We start from the raw sequence: 22,917 nt of genomic DNA on the forward strand, positions 1-22,917 counted from the left end.
AGGGGAGGGCGTGCGGGCTGATGAAGTCGGCGATGTCTTCGCTGAATTGTGTGCGTGGTCCCGGGGGTCTGTAGATGAGGGTGCCTCTGAAGGTGGTCTTGGGGTTGAGGTGGATCTGGAAATGCAGGTGTTCGGCGGCGTTGAGAGTGTCGGTGGAGTCAGTCGAGATGCGAATGGTGCTTTTGTGGACGATGGCGATGCCTCCTCCGGTCTGGTTGACGCGATCTTTCCTGATGATCTTGTAGCCGTCCGGGATGGCGATGTCGGAGGCTGAGGAGGCGTTCATCCAGGTTTCCGTGAGGAAGGCAACGTCAGGAGATGCGGTGTCGAGGAGGTCCCAGAGTTCCGCGGCGTGTCTGTGGACGGAGCGGGTGTTGAGCAGGATGCACTTCAGGTGGTTGCTGTTGTCCGTCTTGGTGGGTGCGGTGCCGGTGCGGAGGCAGGAGAATTTGCAGGATCTGCAGGCGAAGGGTCCGTGGGTGTGTCGCGGGGATGCTTGGTGGCACCCGGGGGTTCGGGCGGTGTTGAGTGCGATGAGTGTGGCGGCATCGTAGGTCCTGCGGGGGGGCTGGCGGGCGCGGGGGCCAGGGGGTCTGGCGCTGGGCGCGGTCCAGGCGCAGACGGGCTTACCTTTGGCACACCTTCGGCACTCAATCGGTGCTCCCGCTGCGCGCGTCCGCTGCGCGGTCGCTGAGGGGGCGTCATAAGTAGTGAGCCGGGAGGGAGGGTCAGCTGGGAGGCGGGAGGCGGGAGGCTGGGTGGCCAATGGGAAGGAAGGGGAGGCGGGACTGCGGGGTCAGTGGCGGGAAACCGGAACTGGGAGGCGGGAAAGGAAGGCGAGTGACCGGGGCAGCGGCGGCGGTGAGCTGGCACGAAGAAGAAGGGCAGCAGAGCAGGCAGCGAGCGGAGGGCAGTACCTGGAAGTTGCGGGGCAGAGGTCGTCGGCGGCGGATGAGGTAAGTGGCGTCAGGGGGGTCAGCGGTGACAGCAGGCGAGCAGGCAGGCGTCAGGTAGTGGCGGGGCAGAGGTCAGCGGCGGCGGAAGAGGTAAGTGGCGTCAGGGGGGTCAGCGGTGACAGCAGGCAGGCGTCAGGTAGGCAGGCGTCAGGTAGCAGGCGTCGGGTAGCAGCAGTGGAAGGGGAGCGACCACCTGTGAGGAACAGGGGGTCACAGTGACCAGCGCGGAGTGGACCCCTTAAGTAGTGAGCCGGGAGGGAGGGTGAGCTGGGAGGCGGGAGGCTGGGTGGCCAATGGGAAGGAAGGGGAGGCGGGACTGCGGGGTCAGTGGCGGGAAACCGGAACTGGGAGGCGGGAAAGGAAGGCGAGTGACCGGGGCAGCGGCGGCGGTGAGCTGGCACGAAGAAGAAGGGCAGCAGAGCAGGCAGCGAGCGGAGGGCAGTACCTGGAAGTTGCGGGGCAGAGGTCGGCGGCGGCGGATGAGGTAAGTGGCGTTAGGGGGGTCAGCGGTGACAGCAGGCGAGCAGGCAGGCGTCAGGTAGTGGCGGGGCAGAGGTCAGCGGCGGCGGAAGAGGTAAGTGGCGTCAGGGGGGTCAGCGGTGACAGCAGGCAGGCAGGCAGGCAGGCGTCAGGTAGGCAGGCGTCAGGTAGCAGGCGTCGGGTAGCAGCAGTGGAAGGGGAGCGACCACCTGTGAGGAACAACCTTAGAACAATAATCCCTATGCCATGTGATTATCTAAATGCAGAGTTTTGTGGTGCAGCCAGTTGCTGCTGCGGTACAGCGCAAACGCAAGTCCAAATCCCACCGCTGATCACCATTGTTAGAAATGGGATTTCTGGTTGGCTAGGGCTTGCGCCAAAGCCAGGCAGAAACCACCACTCTAGTCAGGGCTGGGGAGTTACACGCCAAAGATAACCCCTGCTCACCCCCTTGGTAGCTTGGCACGAGCAGTCAGGCTTATCCCGGAGGCGATGTGTAAAGCGTTTGCGCGCGCACCCAGCAACAACACTCAAAGCCCACCAAAAAGGAAACTCCACACAATTTACACTGTGCCAACTGGCACGGGCAGAATTTTACAAGGGATTATATGTACAGGGGACAGGGCCACAGGGACCACTGTCAGGAATTAGCACTTTTAGAACATAGCACTTAGAACATAGGATGTAAAATTACTGTAGCACAAAATAGAACATGTAGCGCACAACCAGTAACCACTGGTAACAGGTAAGTACCACCTACGCAACCCAAACCACCTTCGGAAAATATCGCGCAGGGAACCAGGACCTCACTAGCACCACCTGTACTAGGAGAAAACAACCACCTAAGTATCACAATACCTGTAGGGGTATAAGCACATTACACATGACGTATAAAAACACATTCAGAGGTGCAAACACAAGGCACATGACGCATAAAAACACATTCAGAGGTGCAGGTTAGGAACAATAGCGCAAAACTCACATTAGCCACCACCTGTGGCAGTCCCTAGGCCAACTGGCCTTGTCGGGGCTAGGACGCCCTGTGTCCCAATGTCAGGGCGCGACTGCGCAAGCCAGCGCGCACAAGGCACAACCTAAACGTTGCAGCTGCCCACTAAGTGCTGGGCAGCTGGGAGAATGAGCCGGGGCGCCACTGCGCCTTTCAAAACATATAGGTCACACGTTGGAGCCTCGTGGGCTCGAGAACAACACTGCGCAGGGATGGAGCCACCTAGGCTCTGGGCATAACAATGCCACCCGTGGGAGCGTGCAAGTTCCACAAGAATAAAGCCCCAAAAACGTGGGAGCCTTCTAGGCTCTTAAAACAAGGTGCCCCGCGTTGGAGCCTAACAGGCTCGAGACAAATGTGGCCCGTTGGAGTCCCTCTGGACTCTACGAAATACTGCCCCCGTCGTTGGAGCCTCACTCGGGCTCGAAAACAATCTGGGGCACTGGTGGAGCGGTCCGCTGTCGGATGCGGGACCGCTCAGTTAGCTTGGGCACCACGGGCCCTCAGGACCACTACACACAACGTGGTGCAGGCTTGCATGTGGGAGATAGCTGCCGGCCTGAGTATCCCGCCCCAGCCCTCACTCACCAGCTCGGGCGGCTCGTCGGGTCTCCGGGCTTCTCACGGCGGGGTAGGCTCCCGCCTGTAGGTCCACTTCTGCTGGGCCGACGATGGAGCAGACCACGCTCTGCTTTCTATGGGGCAGCGGGGCTCTCTCACTTCCCGGGAGCTCCGCTGGGGGATCGACGCACCCCTCTCTGTGCCGGCTTCCGGGAGACTCCGTGGGCGCGGGGCTTCCTGTTTGAAGACCCGCCCACGTCCTTACGGAGGTCGCCTGACTTCTGCTTACGAACCGGGCCGCAGTGGTGATTTTCCTGGCAATAAGAGGGGTGGGCTCCCTCGGTATAAGCAATATACGGCGGGGTGGGCACCTGCCGTGAGATTTAAGACAAATAAGAGGGGTGGGCACCCGCCAACGAAATAATTAAATAAGCGGGGTAGGCACCCGCCAACGAGCGCCACAATGCGGGGTGGGCACCCGCCTTACACACGACAAAAGCGGGGGAATCCCTACGTCGGGGTTCCCTTGCAGATTGCTGCTGGGGTCCCAAAGGAAGCGCTCCTAGCACTGTAAGTCCAATAAAAGCGCTTCCAGGCGCTTTGGGGAGAATAAAAGAAAAAGAGAAAGTCCAGCAAAGTTCTCCCCTGCATGCAGCAAGGCAGGGGGGGGGGCAAGGCTGGGTCCAGAGCCAGCTCACTGGGCCTCCAGGCAGGGAGGTAGTCCAAGTGGCGGTCCTCTGGCCCAGCAACAGCAGCAGCCCCCTCAGGCAGGATCGTGGAAGAGAACAACTCTGTGGGGACGCAGCCCCATTTTTATACACCTTTTCCCTTTGTTCTGGGTTCAGGGTGAGGGGGAAAACCAGTCGCAGCTGGTTGGGGAGCACCCTTGATGTGCTCAGCCCCTCACTCTATTCACTGGCGGGGCTAGGGTCATCAGTCGCACCACAGGGGGCGGAGCCAGCATTGTGTGGGGAAAGCCCTGCCCTATTCAGGTCCAAGGTGCACTCCTCCCCAGCCGTCAGCATGCTAATCTCCCTATTCACCACTGGGTGACTCCTCCTGACTCTGGGGATTCCCTAGCCCGTCACATGACCTCAGCCAGCCAATCACGCGACAGGCAGTCACTGCACATTTATGCCAGCGTCTAGAAGTGGCACTTCCACACTAGCTACATGCACGCCGCACACATCATCGCACAGCATTTAATCACACGAGTCTGCACATACCAGACTCGACCCTGCACACCACACGCATCAGGAACTACCAGGGACACATACATTCCCCATGCATTCCTATGGGAGGGCAGGCCTATCTCACCACATGCACTCAGAGTGCGCACGCACTTTACTCTGGGACACAGGGAAAGTGCGCAGAAACCAAAAATCACTGCCACCAGGTCACCAGTAAATGCAAAAAGTTCAGGGGTGAACCTGCTAGAAGGGCCAAGTCCAACAGCTGACATCGGTGGAGGGTGCAGATCAGTATAGTGGTGAATCATAAGTGTGCTGTAAGCACTTGAATACGCTGACATCAGTGCAGGGTGCAGATCAGTATAGAGGTGAACCATGAGTGCGCTGTAAGCACTTGAATACGCTGACATCAGTGCAGGGTGCAGATCAGTATAGAGGTGAACCATGAGTGCACTGTAAGCACTTGAGTACACTGACAGTTATGCAGGGTGCATGCTTGTTTCAATGTTCATTGTGAGAGCGCAATAAGTATTTCTGTTCACTGATATCGGTGCAGGGTGCAGATCTGTACAGAAGTGCACCATGAGTGTGCTGTAAGCACTTGAGTACGCAGACATCAGTGTAAGGTGCAGATCAGTATAGAGGTGAACCATGATTGTGCTCTAAGCACTTGAGTACGCTGACATCAGTGCAGGGTGCAGATCAGTATAGAGGTGAACCATGAGTGTGCTGTAAGCACTTGAGTATGCTGACATCCATACAGGGTGCATGCTTGTATAAATGTTCATTGTGAGAGCGCGATAAGTATTTCTGTTCACTGATATCAGTGCATGGTTCAGATCTGTACAGAAGTGCACCATGAGTGCGCTGTAAGCATTTGAGTAGACTGATATCAGCGCAGGGTGCAGATCCGTACAGAAGTGCACCAATAGTATGCTGTAAGCACTTGAATATGCTGACATCAGTGGAGGGTGAAAATCAGTGTAGAGGGGAACCATGAGTGCGCTGTAAGCACTTGAGTACGCTGACATTAGTGCAGGGTGCAAATCAGTGTAGAGGTGAACCATGAGTGCGCTGTAAGCACATGAGTACGCTGACATCAGTGCAGGGTGCAGATCAGTGTAGAGGTGAACCATGAGTGCGCTGTAAGCACTTGAGTACGCTGACATCAGTGCAGGTTGCAGACCAGTATAGAGGTGAACCATGAGTGCGCTCTAAGCACTTGAGTACGCTGACATCAGTGCAGGGTGCAGAGAAGTGTAGAGGTGTACCATGAGTGCGCTGTAAGCACTTAAGTACGCTGACATCAGTGAAGGGTGAAGATCAGTATAGAGGTCAACCATAAGTGCCCTGTAAGCACTTGAGTACGCTAACATCAGTGCAGGGTGCAGATCAGTATAGAGGTGAACCATAAGTGCGCTGTAAGCACTTGAGTAGGCTGATATCAGTGCATGGTGCTGATACGCACAGAAATTCCCCATGAGTGTGCTATAAGCACTTCAGTACACTGACATCAGTGCAGGGCGCAGATCTGTACAGAAGGCCCCATGAGTGCGCTCTAAGTACTTGAGTATGCTGATATCAATGCAGGGTGCAGATCTGTACAGAACGGTACCATGAGTGCGCTCTAAGCACTTGAATATGCTGACATCAGTGGAGGGTGAAGATCAGTGTAGAGGGGAACCATGAGTGCGCTGTAAGCACTTGATTATGCTGACATTAGTGCAGGGTGCAGATCAGTATAGAGGTGAACCATTAGTGCGCTGTAAGCACTTGAGTAGGCTGATCTCAGTGCAGGGTGCAGATCAATACAGAAGTGCACCATGAGTGCGCTGTAAGCACTTGAGTACGCTGACATCTGTGCAGGGTGCAGATCAATATAGAGGTGAACCATGAGTGCGCTGTAAGCACTTGAGTACGCAGACATCAGTGTAAGGTGCAGATCAGTATAGAGGTGAACCATGATTGTGCTCTAAGCACTTGAGTACGCTGACATCAGTGCAGGGTGCAGATTAGTATAGAGGTGAACCATGAGTGTGCTGTAAGCACTTGAGTATGCTGACATCCATGCAGGGTGCATGCTTGTATAAATGTTCATTGTGAGAGTGCGATAAGTATTTCTGTTCACTGCTATCAGTGCATGGTTCAGATCTGTACAGAAGTGCACCATGAGTGCGCTATAAGCACTTGAGTACGCTGACATCAGTGCAGGGTGCAGATCGGTACAGAAGGGCCCCATGAGTGCGCTCTAAGTACTTGAGTAGGCTGATATCAATGCTGGGTGCAGATCTGAACAGAAGTGTACCATGAGTGCGCTGTAAGCATTTGAGTACGCTGACATCAGTGAAGGGTGCAGATCAGTATAGAGGTCAACCATAAGTGCCCTGTAAGCACTTAAGTACGCTAACATCAGTGCAGGGTGCAGATCAGTATAGAGGTGAACCATAAGTGCACTGTAAGCACTTGAGTAGGCTGATATCAGTGCATGGTGCTGATACGCACAAAAATGCCCCATGAGTGTGCTATAAGCACTTCAGTACACTGATATCAGTGCAGGGTGCAGATCTGTACAGAAGTGCACCATGAGTGCGCTGTAAGCATTTGAGTAGGCTGATATCAGTGCAGGGTGCAGATCCGTACAGAAGTGCACCAATAGTATGCTGTAAGCACTTGAATATGCTGACATCAGTGGAGGGTGAAAATCAGTGTAGAGGGGAACCATGAGTGCGCTGTAAGCACTTGAGTATGCTGACATTAGTGCAGGGTGCAAATCAGTGTAGATGTGAACCATGAGTGCGCTGTAAGCACATGAGTACGCTGACATCAGTGCAGGGTGCAGATCAGTATAGAGGTGAACCATGAGTGTGCTGTAAGCACTTGAGTATGCTGACATCCATACAGGGTGCATGCTTGTATAAATGTTCATTGTGAGAGCGCGATAAGTATTTCTGTTCACTGATATCAGTGCATGGTTCAGATCTGTACAGAAGTGCACCATGAGTGCGCTGTAAGCATTTGAGTAGGCTGATATCAGTGCAGGGTGCAGATCCGTATAGAAGTGCACCAATAGTATGCTGTAAGCACTTGAATATGCTGACATCAGTGGAGGGTGAAAATCAGTGTAGAGGGGAACCATGAGTGCGCTGTAAGCACTTGAGTACGCTGACATTAGTGCAGGGTGCAAATCAGTGCAGAGGTGAACCATGAGTGCGCTGTAAGCACATGAGTACGCTGACATCAGTGCAGGGGGCAGATCAGTGTAGAGGTGAACCATGAGTGCGCTGTAAGCACTTGAGTACGCTGACATCAGTGCAGGGTGCAGATCAGTTTAGAGGTGTACCATGAGTGCGCTGTAAGCACTTGAGTACGCTGACATCAGTGAAGGGTGAAGATCAGTATAGAGGTCAACCATAAGTGCCCTGTAAGCACTTGAGTACGCTAACATCAGTGCAGGGTGCAGATCAGTATAGATGTGAACCATAAGTGCGCTGTAAGCACTTGAGTAGGCTGATATCAGTGCATGGTACTGATACGCACAGAAATTTCCCATGAGTGTGCTATAAGCACTTCAGTACACTGACATCAGTGCAGGGTGCAGATCTGTACAGAAGGGTCACATGAGTGCGCTCTAAGTACTTGAGTATGCTTGTTGGACTTGGCCCTTCTGGCAGGTTCACCCCTGAACTTTTTGCTTTTATTGGTGACCTGGTGGTAGTGATTTCTGGTTTCTGCGCACTTTCCCTGTGTCCCAGAGTAAAGTGCGTGCGCACTCTGAGTGCATGTGGTGAAATAGGCCTGCCCTCCCATAGGAATGCATGGGGAATGTATGTGTCCCTGGTAGTGCCTGATGCGTGGGGTGTGCAGGGTCGAGTCTGGTATGTGCGGACTCGTGTGATTAAATGCTGCGCGATGATGTGTGTGGCGTGCATGTAGCTAGTGTGGAAGTGCCACTTCTAGACGCTGGCATAAATGTGCCGTGACTGCCGGTCGCGTGATTGGCTGGCTGAGGTCATGTGACGGGCTAGGGAATCCCCAGAGTCAGGAGGAGTCACCCAGTGGTGAATAGGGAGATCAGCAGCTAGATGGGTGGGAGGAGTACACCTGGGTCCTGAATAGGGCTGGGTTTTCCCCACACAATGCTGGCTCCGCCCCCTGTGGTGCGACTGATGACCCTGGCCTGCACTCTGAATAGGGAGAGGGGCTGAGCAAAACAAAGTGCTCAGGAACCAGTTGTAACTGGTTCGCCCCTTCCCTGCACCTTGAAACAAAGGGGAAAGGTGTATAAAAATGGGGTTGTGTCCCCACTGATGTTGTTCTCTTCCAGGATCCTGAGGGGGGCTGCTGCTGCTGGAGGCCAGGAGGAACCGCCACTTGGGACTGCCTTCCTGCCTGGAGGGCCCAGTGAGCTGGCCCCTGGCCCAGCCTTGCCCCCTGCCCACCTTCCTAAAGCTTTGCCAGGACTTTGGTTGATGGACCTGGCCTTTAAGCGCTGGGAGCGCTTTATTTTGCCCCTAAAGCGCCTGGAAGCACTTTTCCTTCACCTATAGCGCTAGGAGCGCTTTATTGCTGCAAGCCGGTGCCCACCCGGCGTTTGCAACGTGTAGGCTGTGCTGATCTTGAAGTCCCCTGGCAGGTGCCCACCCTGCCAGGGACATTGCCGCGGTCGGTGGCGGGTGCCCACCCCGCTTATTTGTCTTAATCTCACGGCGGGTGCCCACCCCGCCGTATATTTCCTATCGCGAGGGAGCCTACCCCTGTTATTTCCGAAATCACCGCCGCGGCCGGGCTCCCAGGAAGTCAGGCGCCGGAGTGAGGATGGGGGCGGAGTCTGAACAGGAAGCGGACGGGAGCCTACCCCGCGCTCCTGTGACGGGAACCAGGAAGTCCGCGAGTAAGCGGGGCTCCCGTGTGCCAGGAGAGCCCCGCAGCCACAGAGGAGGTGGGAGCGCTGCGTGTTCCCTTGCAGATGTCCCCATCGCCTGACCGGAGCAGCCCGTCGAAGTCCTGGTGAGTGGGGGCTGAAGGGGGAGCCGGGTTAGCCCTCCCCCAATCACTGTAAGAGCCTGCGAGGCTCACGAGTCCCCCGAGCGGGACTCCAACGTCAGGCACCAGTTGATCTTGCTGAGTCCAGAGGGACTCAAACTGCGGGGGCATTCTGTGGATAATCAGAGCGGCCCCGGAAGGCAGTGGGCCGCTCCAACGTTGAGCGCATTGTTGAGATCAGTATAGAGGTGAACCATTAGTGCGCTGTAAGCACTTGAGTACGCTGACATCAATGCAGGGTGCAGATCAGTGTAGAGGTGAACCATGAGTGCGCTGTAAGCACTTGAGTACGCTGACAGTGCGGTGTGCAGATCAGTGTAGAGGTGAACCATGAGTGCGCTGTAAGCAGTTGAGTACACTTACATCAGTGCAGGGTGCAGATCAGTATAGAGGTGAACCATGAGTGCGCTGTAAGTACTTGAGTACGCTGACATCAGTGCGGGGTGCAGATCAGTATAGAGGTGAACCATGAGTGCGCTGTAAGCACTTGTGTTGGACTTGGCCCTTCTGGCAGGTTCACCCCTGAACTTTTTGCTTTTACTGGTGACCTGGTGGTAGTGATTTTTGGTTTCTGCGCACTTTCCCTGTGTCCCAGAGTAAAGTGCGTGCGCTCTGGGTTACATTGAGTGAGACTGACCTGCCCTCCCATAGGAATGAATGGGGAATGGATGTGTCCCTGGTAGTTCCTGATGCGTGGGGAGTGCAGGTGCGAGTTTGGTATGTGCGGACTCGTGTGATTAAATGCTGCGCGATGATGTGTGCGGCGTGGATGTAGCTAGTGTGGAAGTGCCACTTCTAGATGCTGGCATAAATGTGCAGTGACTGCCTGTCGCGTGATTGGCTGGCTGAGGTCATGTGACGGGCTAGGGAATCCCCAGAGTCAGGATGGGTCTGCCCCGGTGGTGAATGGAGATAGCTGCATGTGGATGAGTGGGAGGAGTACACCTAGGACCTGAATAGGGCTGGGCTTTCCCCACAGAATGCTGGCTCCGCCCCCTGTGGTGCGACTGATGACCCTGGCCTGCTCTGTGAATAGGGAGAGGGGCTGAGCAAAACAAAGTGCTCAGGAACCAGTTGTATCTGGTTCGCCCCTTCCCTGCACCTTTGAGACAAAGGGATTTGGTGTATAAAAGAGGGGCTGTGACCCCATGAAAATGTTCTTGCATTCTGTCTTGAATCTACCAGGGGCGTGCTGCTGCTGGGGCCCAGGGGAAGGCTTGCCTCCCTGGGCCCTGCCCAGCCCCTGGATACCTGGAGGACTTTCCCTTGCTGGGAGCTGCTTTGCTCTATCTTCTGATGCCCAGGACTGCTTGGAACTTTTCCCTTTACCAAGGCTTGTTACCGCCTGCCAAGCGCCCTGGGAGCGCGCGGGCCTCGCAGCACGGCGAGCGAGAGAGAGGGAATCCCCAGCGTAGGGATTCCCCCATGATGCGTGCCTTGCGGGTGCCCACCCCGCTTATCTGGTTGCTTTGGGTGTGCAGGTGCCCACCCTGCATCTTCGTTTTTATATTAATGATTCATACGGGTGCCTACCCCGCTTATTTAATTATTTAAAATAGCGGGTGCCCACCCCGCACTCTGCCCGCAAAAGAAATCACCGCCGCGGCCCGAGCCGCATTCAAAACTCGCCGCCGAGTCCGCGGCCCGCCTGGTTGTGGGCGGGGCCGCGGGACGGAAGTGGAAGTGCCGCCATCTCCAGGGGAGGAAGTCCCGGAGCCTTGAAGGCTCCATCTACCAAGTCCCGGTCCCGAGATGGGGGACCGGGCGAAGCATGGCGACGTCACTCAAGGAAGGCGGGAGCCCACCCCGCCGCCGGAGAGACTGGAGGTAAAGTCCCGGGTCCCAGGAGGGGGCCTGGGTAAAGACTGCAGTGCGGGGCTCCCAGGAGTGAGGGAAGCCCCGCGCCGCGAGAGGGGTACCGTCCGACCTTCGCCCCAGCCGGTGAGTGACAAGGGCTGGGGGGGGGGGGAAGAGGGGAACTAGGCACCAGTACCGGTGCCTACTGCCTGAGCGGCCCCACATGGCAGTGGGCCGCTCCAACGGTTGGGGCAGTATTTGTTTCTAGAGCGCTACTGCGCTCCAGCTTCGGGGGCATTTCCTTGGTGTTCGGTGCGAGGCACCGAGTCAGAGCGGCCCCGTGTGTGCAGTGGGCCGCTCCAACGCTTGGGCCCGATTGTTTCTGAGCCGGCGTGGCTCCAACGAAGGGCACATATTTGTTTAGAGCCCAGTGAGGCTCCAACGAGACGGTCAAAATTGTTTATAGAGCCTAGAGGGCTCCAACGTCCCCTGCATTGTTTGTTTTAAGAGTGCTAGTGCACTCCAAAGTGACTGAGGCAAATTAATTGTTTCTAGAGCCAGGAGAGGCTCCAACTTAGTCGATGTGTATGTTTTCAGAGCCCTGAGTGACTCCAGCACGTGGGCCAGTTTGTTCCCTGAACCTAGATGGCTCCAACCGTTGGCACATATAACTTTCAGGAGCCAGTGTGCTCCAGGGGACATGGTGGGTGTAGAGCCTGGGTGGCTCCAACATTCTTGGATACTATTTGCCTTCCACAGCTGCGCAGCACTTAGTGCCAGCTGCAGCGTTTAGGCCCTGTTCTGTCCCCAGCTGCCCAGCAAGTAGTGGGCAGCTGCTACGTTTAGGCTTTGGCGTACCTGAACTATAATGTGATTTTGGTGCTAGGAAATGTACTGTGTAGTATGTTTTGCGCACCCTGTGTTCATGCTTATGGGGTTAGGAAATGTACTGTGTATAGTATGTTTTGCGCACCCTGTATTTCATACCTCTAGATAGGATTTCTGCCTAGGAGGTTGTTTTACCTGTTTAGGTTGATGTTAGGGAGATTGTACTTCCCTGTGCGATATGCGCCCCTAGTGTAGTTATACTTAGGTGGTTAGGTCTAATGCGTTAGACTGATGAGAAATTGCATAATGTGATTCATGCCCCTGTGATAGATGCAGGATAGGTTTTCATACCTGATGCTAGTGTGATGACGCTGAGGTCATTATTGCGCCAGTAGTTACTGGTTGTGCTCTACAGTATACTTTATGTTTCCATTTGTATATGTTCTACAATTACTATTGGTGATTTGTGCTAATTCTGACAGTGGCCCATGTGGCCCTGTCCCATGTAAATAGTCCCTTGTAAAATTCTGCCCAGTGCCTGTTGGCACAGTGTAAATTGTGTGAATATTATCTAATGTGTTTTGGTATAATACAAAGGCTATGTTTATATATAACCTTGTGTGGAGTTTCCTTTGTGGTGGGCCTTGGGTGTTGTTGCTGGGTGCGCGCGCAATCGCTTTACACATTGCCTCAGAGATAAGCCTGACTGCTCGTGCCAAGCTACCAAGGGGGTGAGCAGGGGTTATCTTTGGCGTGTACCTTCCTTGCCCTGACTAGAGTGGTGGTTTCTGCCTGGCTTTGGCGCAAGCCCTAGCCAACCAGAAATCGCTATTTCTAACAACTTGAATACGCTAACATCAGTGCAGGGTGCAGATCAGTATAGAGGTGAACCATAAGTGCGCTGTAAGCACTTGAGTAGGCTGATATCAGTGCATGGTGCTGATACGCACAAAAATGCCCCATGAGTGTGCTATAAGCACTTCAGTACACTGACATCAGTGCAGGGCGCAGATCTGTACAGAAGGGCCCCATGAGTGCGCTCTAAGTACTTGAGTATGCTGATATCAATGCAGGGTGCAGATCTGTACAGAACGGTACCATGAGTGCACTCTAAGCACTTGAATATGCTGACATCAGTGGAGGGTGAAGATCAGTATAGAGGTGAACCGTGAGTGCGCTGTAAGCACTTGAGTACGCTGACATTAGTGCAGGGTGCAGATCAGTGTAGAGGTGAACCATGAGTGCGCTGTAAGCACTTGAGTACGCTGACATCAGTGCAGGGTGCAGATCAGTGTAGAGGTGAACCATGAGTGCGCTGTAAGCACTTGAGTACGCTGACATCAGTGCGGGGTGCAGAACAGTGTAGAGGTGAACCATGAGTGCACTGTAAGCACTTGAGTATGCTGACATCAGTGCGGGGTGCAGATCAGTGTGGAGGTGAACCATGAGTGCGCTGTAAGCACTTGAGTACGCTGACATCAGTGCGGGGTGCAGAACAGTGTAGAGGTGAACAATGAGTGCGCTGTAAGCACTTGAGTACGCTGACATCAGTGCGGGGTGGAGATCAGTGTAGAGGTGAACCATGAGTGCGCTGTAAGCACTTGAGTACGCTGACATCAGTGCGGGGTGCAGAACAGTGTAGAGGTGAACCATGAGTGCGCTGTAAGCACTTGAGTATGCTGACATCAGTGCGGGGTGGAGATCAGTGTAGAGGTGAACCGTGAGTGCGCTGTAAGCAGTTGAGTATGCTGACATCAGTGCAGGGTGCAGATCAGTATAGAGGTGAACCATGAGTGCGCTGTAAACACTTGAGTAAGCTGACATCAGTGCAGGGTGCAGATCAGTATAGAGGTGAACCATGAGTGCGCTGTAAACACTTGAGTAAGCTGACATCAGTGCAGGGTGCATGTTTGTTTAATTGTGCATCATAAGAGTGCTATAAGAATTTCTGTTCACTGATTTCAGTGCCGGGTGCAGGTCTGTACAGAGGTGCATTGTGAGTGCATTATAAATATTTCAGTACACTGGCATCAGTGCAGGGTGTGGATCATCATGGGGATGAATCGAGATATCACTGATAATGTGTAAGTACTGGGATATTAACCATTGCGGGCAGAGGCGAATGCAATGGCACTGCACACACGTCTGATGTGTTGTGATGTGATATCTGTTCATATTACAGTGTCATTAGAGGCGCACCAATATACCTCTGCTGGTGTGATGTGGGTGCATTCTGCAAGCAGAAATCACACTGTGATTTTATTTCTAGTGGATTTCAGTTGTAAATTAATTAATAATATAATCCACCTCATGATATGATATGATTTGTCCATCCCAATTTTATCATTTCAAAACACATATTCTAAAATATAACACAAAAATCATACAGCAACTCCAAATAAATTGTTTTGTTTTGTAGGTATAAATGCTGCCAAGAATAATATTTACTCTTCAGCATTTATCGCCACTCTAACTGACAGCCCTCTCCTCTGGAAGGACAGACCGACAGTCAGAACTGTGTGTTGAGGACACTTACTGGAATGTGTTCATGTCCAAATGACAGCTCTACAAATATGACAACTCCTGAAATGCACAGCACACAGCACAACACATAGTAACACACAAACGAATGACTATAGCATATTTCAAAGGCAATCTGATACATGGAAGAATCAATATACCATGTAACAAAACAAATACGATACATTGGAGAAGGAATGCATTCCTTAGTGAATTACATGAATAACACATAAGCTAAATTCAATACACAAATATTCAAAAATAAATCAACATTATTATTTCCACTTGTAGAGCGCTAGTGTTACCTGAAGGTGTCCTGGCGCGTGAGCAGGAAGGTTGAAACAAATAGGATCCATCTTTAAATGGAAATGCTACACACTGAAATGATGAAGATATGTTTTGAAACAAATGCAATGTATTAAAATATTCAGTTTTATGCGCTAAAACTGATACACCATGCACTGAAATTAATATAACATGCCCTAAAAAGAGAATAAATGATTGTAAAATGCAACGTCCGGACATGCAGCATGACAAGGAAGTGCAGCGTGAGGAGTTTGTGCACAAAGACAGGCCAAGGTCCTCATTACAATCTACGTGGAACAGCAATACCGCAGGGTTTCGAGGGGCGACACCTCTCAGCCCAATTATAGGTAACACTTGGTCCGATTCAAAGCGCTTCCTATCAGGGGCGGCTCCTCCTCTAAGGCGGAGGAGCGTCGCCCCACTGCCTTACAGCCATTCAAAAAAGAAAAAGAAAATGATAATACGCAAGGTTATTATTGTTTTATTTTCTGTGCTGAGGCAGTTTTGCGGGGTGGGGCTATTCTAGGCAGCGCGGGTGGGGGGGGGGGGGGTGTCATGGCAACGTCTAAGTGCCCATGACTGTTTGGCTGGCCATCTGGAGCTGGCCAAACAGTCTTATCTAATCTTCACATCATTACTTTTCTCACATTCTAACTCATTCTCATGGTCAGCCATTCACTCACACACTCATTCGGTTACTCAAGGTGCTGATTCATATTCCCACTAGTTAAGGGGCTGTTGGGTGAATCCATTGATAAAATTGATACTTGATACTTGTATAGCGCACTACTCACCCGCAAGGGTCTCAAGGCGCTTGTACGAATACCGCTGTGGAACCCATCCTGGCTTTCCCTGTGAGGTGTCCACTCCTGGGCACCCCCAAGGTGGAGGCCAGGCATCCTTAGCGTTGTGGGGGCCGTTGTGGAGATTAAGCAAGCAATTGCCCAGAGTTGCAGAGTGGGACTCCATGATTGGAATAGGCACCGAGGCGAGAATCGTCAGGTCCGTGGAATTTTGAGCCCAAGACCCGCCGAGGTGGGGAATTGAACCCTGGTCCCGGGCCAGACCTCTGCATCAGGGTCTGCCGCTCTAACCATTGAGCCACACTTCTTGATGGATGTGCCTCTGCCTTGGCATCGTTCTGCCCTGATGATGCACTTTCTCAAGGCCCCTGGAAGCCTGCACCAGCGGAGTTCTTCCTCATTTACAGATTTAGATCGGGTCACAGACAGACCAAAGGGGATCTCCCTCATTTTCAGATTTAAATCAGGTGACACACGGACCGGAGGAGACCTCCCTCATTTGCAGATTCACATTGGGTCACACATGGGCCAGAGGACCCTCTTAATTGTGGATGTACACTGGATTGCAAATAGGCCAGAGGATATCGCCCTTATTTTCAGATTTACACTGGGTCACACAGGTATCACAGGAGATCTCCATCTTTTGCAGATTCACATTGAGTTACATGTGAATAAGAGGAGATCTCCCTTATTTTCAGAATCACATCTGCCACATGCGGATTAGAGATGATCTCCATCAATTGCAGATTCACATCGGGTCACATATAGACCACAGGAGATCTCCACCACTTGCAGATTCACATTGGGTCACACAGGCCACAAGAGATCTCCACCACTTGCAGATTCACATCGGGTCACATATAGACCACTGGAGATCTCCCCCACTTGCAGATTCACATTGGGTCACACAGGCCACAGGAGATCTCCACCACTTGCAGATTCACATTGGGTCGCATATAGACCACTGGAGATCTCCACCACTTGCAGATTCACATTGGGTTACACATAGGCCACAGGAGATCTCCACCACTTGCAGATTCACATTGAGTTACATGTGGACAAGAGAAGATCGCCCTTATTTTCAGATTCACATCGGGTCACACACGGATTAGAGGAGATCTCTACCATCTTCAGAGTCACATCGGGTCACATATAGACCATAGGAGATCACCACCACTTGCAGATTCACATTGGTTCAATAATATACCACAGGAGATCTCCACCACTTGCAGATTCACATTGGGTCGCATATAGACCACTGGAGATCTCCACCACTTGCAGATTCACATTGGGTTACACATAGGCCACAGGAGATCTCCACCACTTGCAGATTCACATTGAGTTACATGTGGACAAGAGAAGATCACCCATATTTTCAGATTCACATCGGGTCACACACGGATTAGAGGAGATCTCTACCACCTGCAGAGTCACATCGGGTCACATATAGACCACAGGAGATCTCCACCACTTGCAGATTCACATTGGGTCACACAGGCCACAGGAGATCTCCACCACTTGCAGATTCACATCGGGTCACATATAGACCACTGGAGATCTCCCCCACTTGCAGATTCACATTGGGTCACACAGGCCACAGGAGATCTCCACCACTTGCAGATTCACATTGGGTCGCATATAGACCACTGGAGATCTCCACCACTTGCAGATTCACATTGGGTTACACATAGGCCACAGGAGATCTCCACCACTTGCAGATTCACATTGAGTTACATGTGGACAAGAGAAGATCGCCCTTATTTTCAGATTCACATCGGGTCACACACGGATTAGAGGAGATCTCTACCACCTGCAGAGTCACATCGGGTCACATATAGACCACAGGAGATCACCACTACTTGCAGATTCACATTAGTTCAATAATATACCACAGGAGATCTCCACCACTTGTAGATTCACATCGGGTCACACATAAGCTACAGGAGATATCCACCACTTGCAGATTCACATTGAATGGACAAGAGGAGATCTCTTTATTTTCAGATTCACATTGGGTCACACATGGATCAGAGGAGATCTCACACTACTTGCAGATGCACATCAGGTCACATATAAACCACAGGAGATCTCCATCACTTGCAGATTCACAATGGGTCACACATAGGCCAAAGGAGATCTCCATCACTTGCAGATTCACATTGGGTCACACATAGGCCACAGGAGAGCTCCATCACTTGCAGATTCACATCGGGTCACACACAGGCCAAAGGAGATCTCCATCACTTGCAGATTTACACTGGGTCACACATAGACCACAGGAGATCTCCATCTCGTGCAGATTCACATCGGGTCACCTATAGACCACAGGAGATCTCCACCACTTGCAGATTTACATCGGGTCACATATAGGCCAAAGCAGATCTCCATCAATTGCAGATTCACATTGGGGTACACACAAGCCACAGGAGATCTCCATCACTTGCAGATTCACATTGGGTCACACATAGGCCCCAGGAGAGCTCCATCACTTGCAGATTCACATTGGGTCACACATAGGCCAGAGGAGATCTCCATCACTTACAGATTCACATTGGGTCACACATAGGCCACATGAGATCTCCATCACTTGCAGATTCACATCGGGTCACACATAGACCACAGGAGATCTCCACCACTTGCAGATTCACATCGGGTCACACATAGGCCACAGGAGATCTCCACCACTTGCAGATTCACATTGAGTTACATGTGGACAAGAGGAGATCTCCCTTATTTTCAAATTCACATTGGGTCACACACGAATCAGAGGATATCTCCACCACTTGCAGATTCACATCGGGTTACATACAGATCACAGGAGATCTCCACCACTTGCAGATTCACATTGGGTCACACATAGACTACAGGAGATCTCCACCATTTGCAGATTCACATCAGGTCACACATAGGCCACAGAAGATCTCTATCACTTGCAGATTCACATTGGGTCACACATAGACCACAGGAGATCACCACCACTTGCAGATTCACATTGAGTTACAAGTGGATTAGAGAAGATGTCTCTTAGTTGCATATTTACACTGCGTCATTCATGAACCAGAAGCAATCTCTCTCATTTGCAAATCTATATTGGGCCCACATGGACCACAGGAGACCTTGTATTTGTAGATTTACAGTGAGTCACGCATGGACCACAGGATATCTCCAGCACTAACAGAGTTTTACTGGGACACACATGGACCATAGAAGATCTCCCTCATTTTCAGATTCACATTTGGTCACAATGTACCAGAGGAGATCACTCTTATATGCAGATTTACATTGCATCATTCATGGACCAGACGCGATCTCCCTAATTTGTAGATTTACACTGGGTCACACATGGACCGCAGAATATCTCCTTCACTACAAGATTTCCACTGGTTCACACATAGAGGAGGCCTCCCTAATTTTCAGAATTACAATGGGTCACACATAGACCATAGGAGATCTCCCTCATTTTCAGATTTACAATGGGTCACATTGGTCAGATTTCTCTTACTTGCAGATTTACATCGAGTCATTCATGAATCATAGGCGATCTCTCATTTGTAGATTAATATTTGGTCATGAATTGACCAGAGGGGATCTCTCTTCTTTGCAGATACATGTTGGGTCACTCATGAATCGGATACGATCTCTCATTTTCAGGTCTAGATTAGGTCATACACAAACCAGATGTGGGCCTAATGTGTCAAGCGATTTTACAGTTGTAAACGTCAACTTTGAGCATTTGCGAATGTAAAATGGCTGTTTTAAATTTATCAAACCTATGTCGTAATTCACTAACATGTTATCAAATTGCAATTTTGATATTGGAATAAATAAAAAAGAATTCGGTATTTGAATGGGGCATGTAAAGATCATCGCTTCCAAATACAGATTCTTTAGCTTGTGTATTAATGGTTTGCAACCAAAATCCGGTTACAAAACATTAATATTGAACTACCAATTCAAAAGTGGTGGCAAGCATTCGCAAATGGGAAGGGGTCCCTTGGGGGCCCTTCCCTTTCATGAATGTTCTCAAAAATCTATCTTACGAGCAGGCAGTCGTTCCTGGAACCACTGCCTGCTCGTAAAAAATGTTTATATAAGGATTCATTTTCTTTTTTTAACTCATTCTATTTTCTTGTTAGGAAAACAGGCTACATATAAAAAAAACGCTTTATTTAAAAGCAATCACAGACATGGCGGTCTGCTGACCCCAGCATGCCTTGATGCCTGTGCCTCTAACCTATCACAGTGGGGCTCAATTTGCGACCTGCCTCTTGCACATTAATGAGGAAGGTCGAATTGCGACCCACTTCGAATTCGTATTTTGTGAACCAACCTATTAATACATAGGATGGTTCACAAAATACCAATCCATTCCGTAGATGTTGATGGGCAATTTGGGACCACATCTACTGAATCCATTTTAGTAGATTCTTAGTAAGAAGATCATTATTTGGTGCAATTTACAATTTCTTAGTTGGAATATTTGTATATCAGGCCAGTGATCTCTTCTCTGGAGATTAATATTGGGACAGACATGAACCAGAGGAGATCTGCTGTTAGATTTACAGTGGGTTGCACATGGACCACAGGAGATCTCCCTCACTTTCAGATTTACATTGGGTCACACATGGATCAATGGAGATCTCTCTTATTAGCAGATTTACTTTGGGTCATCATGATTCAGAGTTGATCTCTCTCCTTTGCAGACTTACATTGGGCCATACATGGACCAGAGTGGATCTCTTCTTTGTAGATTTATATTGGGTATTCATGGACCAGAGGAGATCTCTCTCAGTTGTAGATTCACTTTAGGTCACACACAGACTGCGGGCGATGTCTCTTATTTGCAGATTTACATTGGGTCATTCCTGAACCAGAGGCGTTCTCTCTTATTTGCACATCTGCATGGTTTATGCAGTCACATTGTCCTCTCTTTGGTTGTTTCAGGGAATCTCTTGATGTCCATGGACCTACCGGGCAATGATTGGTTGACGGTCCTGGCCCCTGATGCAGAGTACTGCCAGCTCATCTGTACCCACCACCCCTTCTGCACGTTTTTCACCTTTATAACAACCGACAGGAACTCAAACGTGAGAAGGTATGTACTGGGGTAATGAGAAGACTGCCTTGTACAAAGCCCCTTCTATTAACCCATTAAAAGCGTCTGCTCTCTTTAACATCTAACACTTCACATAGTGGTCTTTATTCAGTTTTTTCCTTGTTATGGAATATCTGCTTTGATCTTTTTGCCCTGAATCCTAGCTGGCATGATGCCTGATTCTAGCATGCGGATAGAGGTGGCGGCCACGATCCACAAGTATTTGTTCCAGTTGTAAGTCTGACTTACTTCAGTAAAACTGTCAGCACTAGCACAAACACAGAATACACCGAATTCATGGTCACATTATGCGCACCTTTATCCTCATTTAGAAGGACTATGAAAATGGTTCCATTTGGCCTTTGTGCAAAGCCTACAGTCAGGTAGACAAGAAAGTTACACAAACAGGGCCATCCACAGAAAGAATGAGTGCAAAGTGTGAGAGTCATGTAGCACCAAACCTGGGAAAGGTGTGTGCAATGTGCTCATTCCCAATCGGGGACCATCAAAGGACGTAGGTGCTCGTAAACAGAAACTGCATCTAGGGCCAGATGGACTAAGCTTTTTTGAGGTCGCAAATGGCCTGATGCGCAGAATCAGGACGTTTGCGACCGCAAAAAAACTTTTTTTTAATATACAAGGTCTGTTTGCGATTTGGTAACCCATTACCGAATTGCAAATAGGGTTTGCGATTCGGTATTAGGAAGGGGCATGTTTAGGGTGTCCCTTCCTAATACCGAATCGCAGTGGTATGTGTGAATGGTTTGCGACCAAAATACAGTTGCAAAACATTCACATTTTACCACCTACTCCAAGTAGGCGCCAACCCATTCGCAAATGGGAACGGGCCCCATGGGAGTCCTTCCCCTTAGTGAATGGTTGTAAAAATGTTGTTTAAGTGCAGGCAGTAGTCTCATGGACCACAGTCTACTCTTAAAAAAATTAAAATAAAGCTTTTCATTTTTTATTTTAAACACATCCTATTTTCTTTTGAGAAAAACGGGTTGTATTGAAAAAAAAAGATTGCTTTATTTAAAAACCAATCATAGAGAAGGTGGTCTGCTGACCCCAGCAGGCCACCGTCCCTGTGATTTCCAAATGGTTCCCAAACATAGACCTACCTCATCACATTCATGAAGTAGGTCTATTTGCAACGCACTGGGAACGACAGAAAGTGTAAAGCACACTTTCATACATGGGCGCTTCTGATGACCAAATTGCGAATCGCAAAATCAAAAATGTTACTATTTGGCAATCGCAAACGATTACCTACATACATCTGGCTCCATGCGGCTAGGCACACAATGATAGGGAGTGCTGAGGCAGTGGCACCATGAAGGAAGAATTTTGATAAAACACAAAAACGCCACCCGAACAGAACGAGTGGTTCCCTGCAAACCAAGCAAATGCTTCGGAGACCAAAAATGGCGCAGTTTCCAGCACCTTTTGCATGAAAAGGTCCTGATCATTTACACATGTGTATTTGTTTGTTTCTTCCTTTTCCCTCAAATGGGGAAAATATGATTCTTTGTGGAGAAAGCCATTCTCCAACACCCTCAACTAGCAGTGTTAGGGTATTCAGTGCTCCTCCCACCCATTCATGTGATTTGCTCCTGCACACTTCACGAGTAAGCACCAGAGATACAAAGCACTTTTGAGGTTGCAAATGGCTCAATTCTCAGTCTCAGGCCGTTTGCAGATGAAAATGTGCTCTTTTTTATGTACAAACATCAAACTGCGATTCTACAGAATTGTAATTTGGGTTTGTGAATCAGTATTTGGAAGGGGAGCATGTTTAGGACATCCCTTCCAAATACTGATTTGCAGTAGTATATATTAATGTTTTGTGACCAGATTACGGTTGCAAAACATTATTTTATTTTTAACCCCTTGAGTGCCCCGCCCTTTCCACGCCCTGTGCCGGGTGTTTCATTAGCGGGCGGGGCTCATGATGAGATAGTCTCGTCATGGGCACAGCGCAACCGCGGCCCATGACGAGACCATCTCGTCATGGGCACTCAAGGGGTTAAACTACTGAAAGGTAGTGGTAAGGTATTCGCAAACAGTAAGGGGTTGTGAGGCCGGCCTCGTGGCGTGGGCCCTCCCGACTAGCAAGCCACCCCGCAACCGCACCTAATCCCCGATGTCACCGACTTCCGGCCACCATGGCCCAACATTCCAATGGCCGGCCGGGCCCCAGTAACCCCCAAGACCCCCCCACGCATGCCCGGCCGAGGGAGAGAGCAACCCCCCAGCCAGACCAGGAGGCGCCGACCCTGTCACACCTCTGGTCTCCTCCCCAAGGAGGGTTTCGATCGGCCACCAGGCC

The 22,917-nt window shown here is 50.7% G+C and overlaps 1 protein-coding gene across 1 annotated transcript in view; it reads left to right on the plus strand.

Annotated features, from left to right (window-relative positions):
- Positions 1–22,917, plus strand: part of LOC146863453 (coagulation factor XI-like) — a 291,685-nt gene that overhangs the window by 77,065 nt on the left and 191,703 nt on the right. The window contains exon 2 of the mRNA XM_085643174.1: positions 20,438–20,588. Within this exon, the coding sequence (XP_085499300.1) occupies positions 20,438–20,588 (151 nt within the window). The remainder of the gene's footprint in view (positions 1–20,437; positions 20,589–22,917) is intronic.

This window comes from Triturus cristatus, chromosome 2_2, assembly GCF_964204655.1.
Source record: "Triturus cristatus chromosome 2_2, aTriCri1.1, whole genome shotgun sequence".
NCBI classification, from domain to species: Eukaryota; Metazoa; Chordata; class Amphibia; order Caudata; family Salamandridae; genus Triturus; species Triturus cristatus.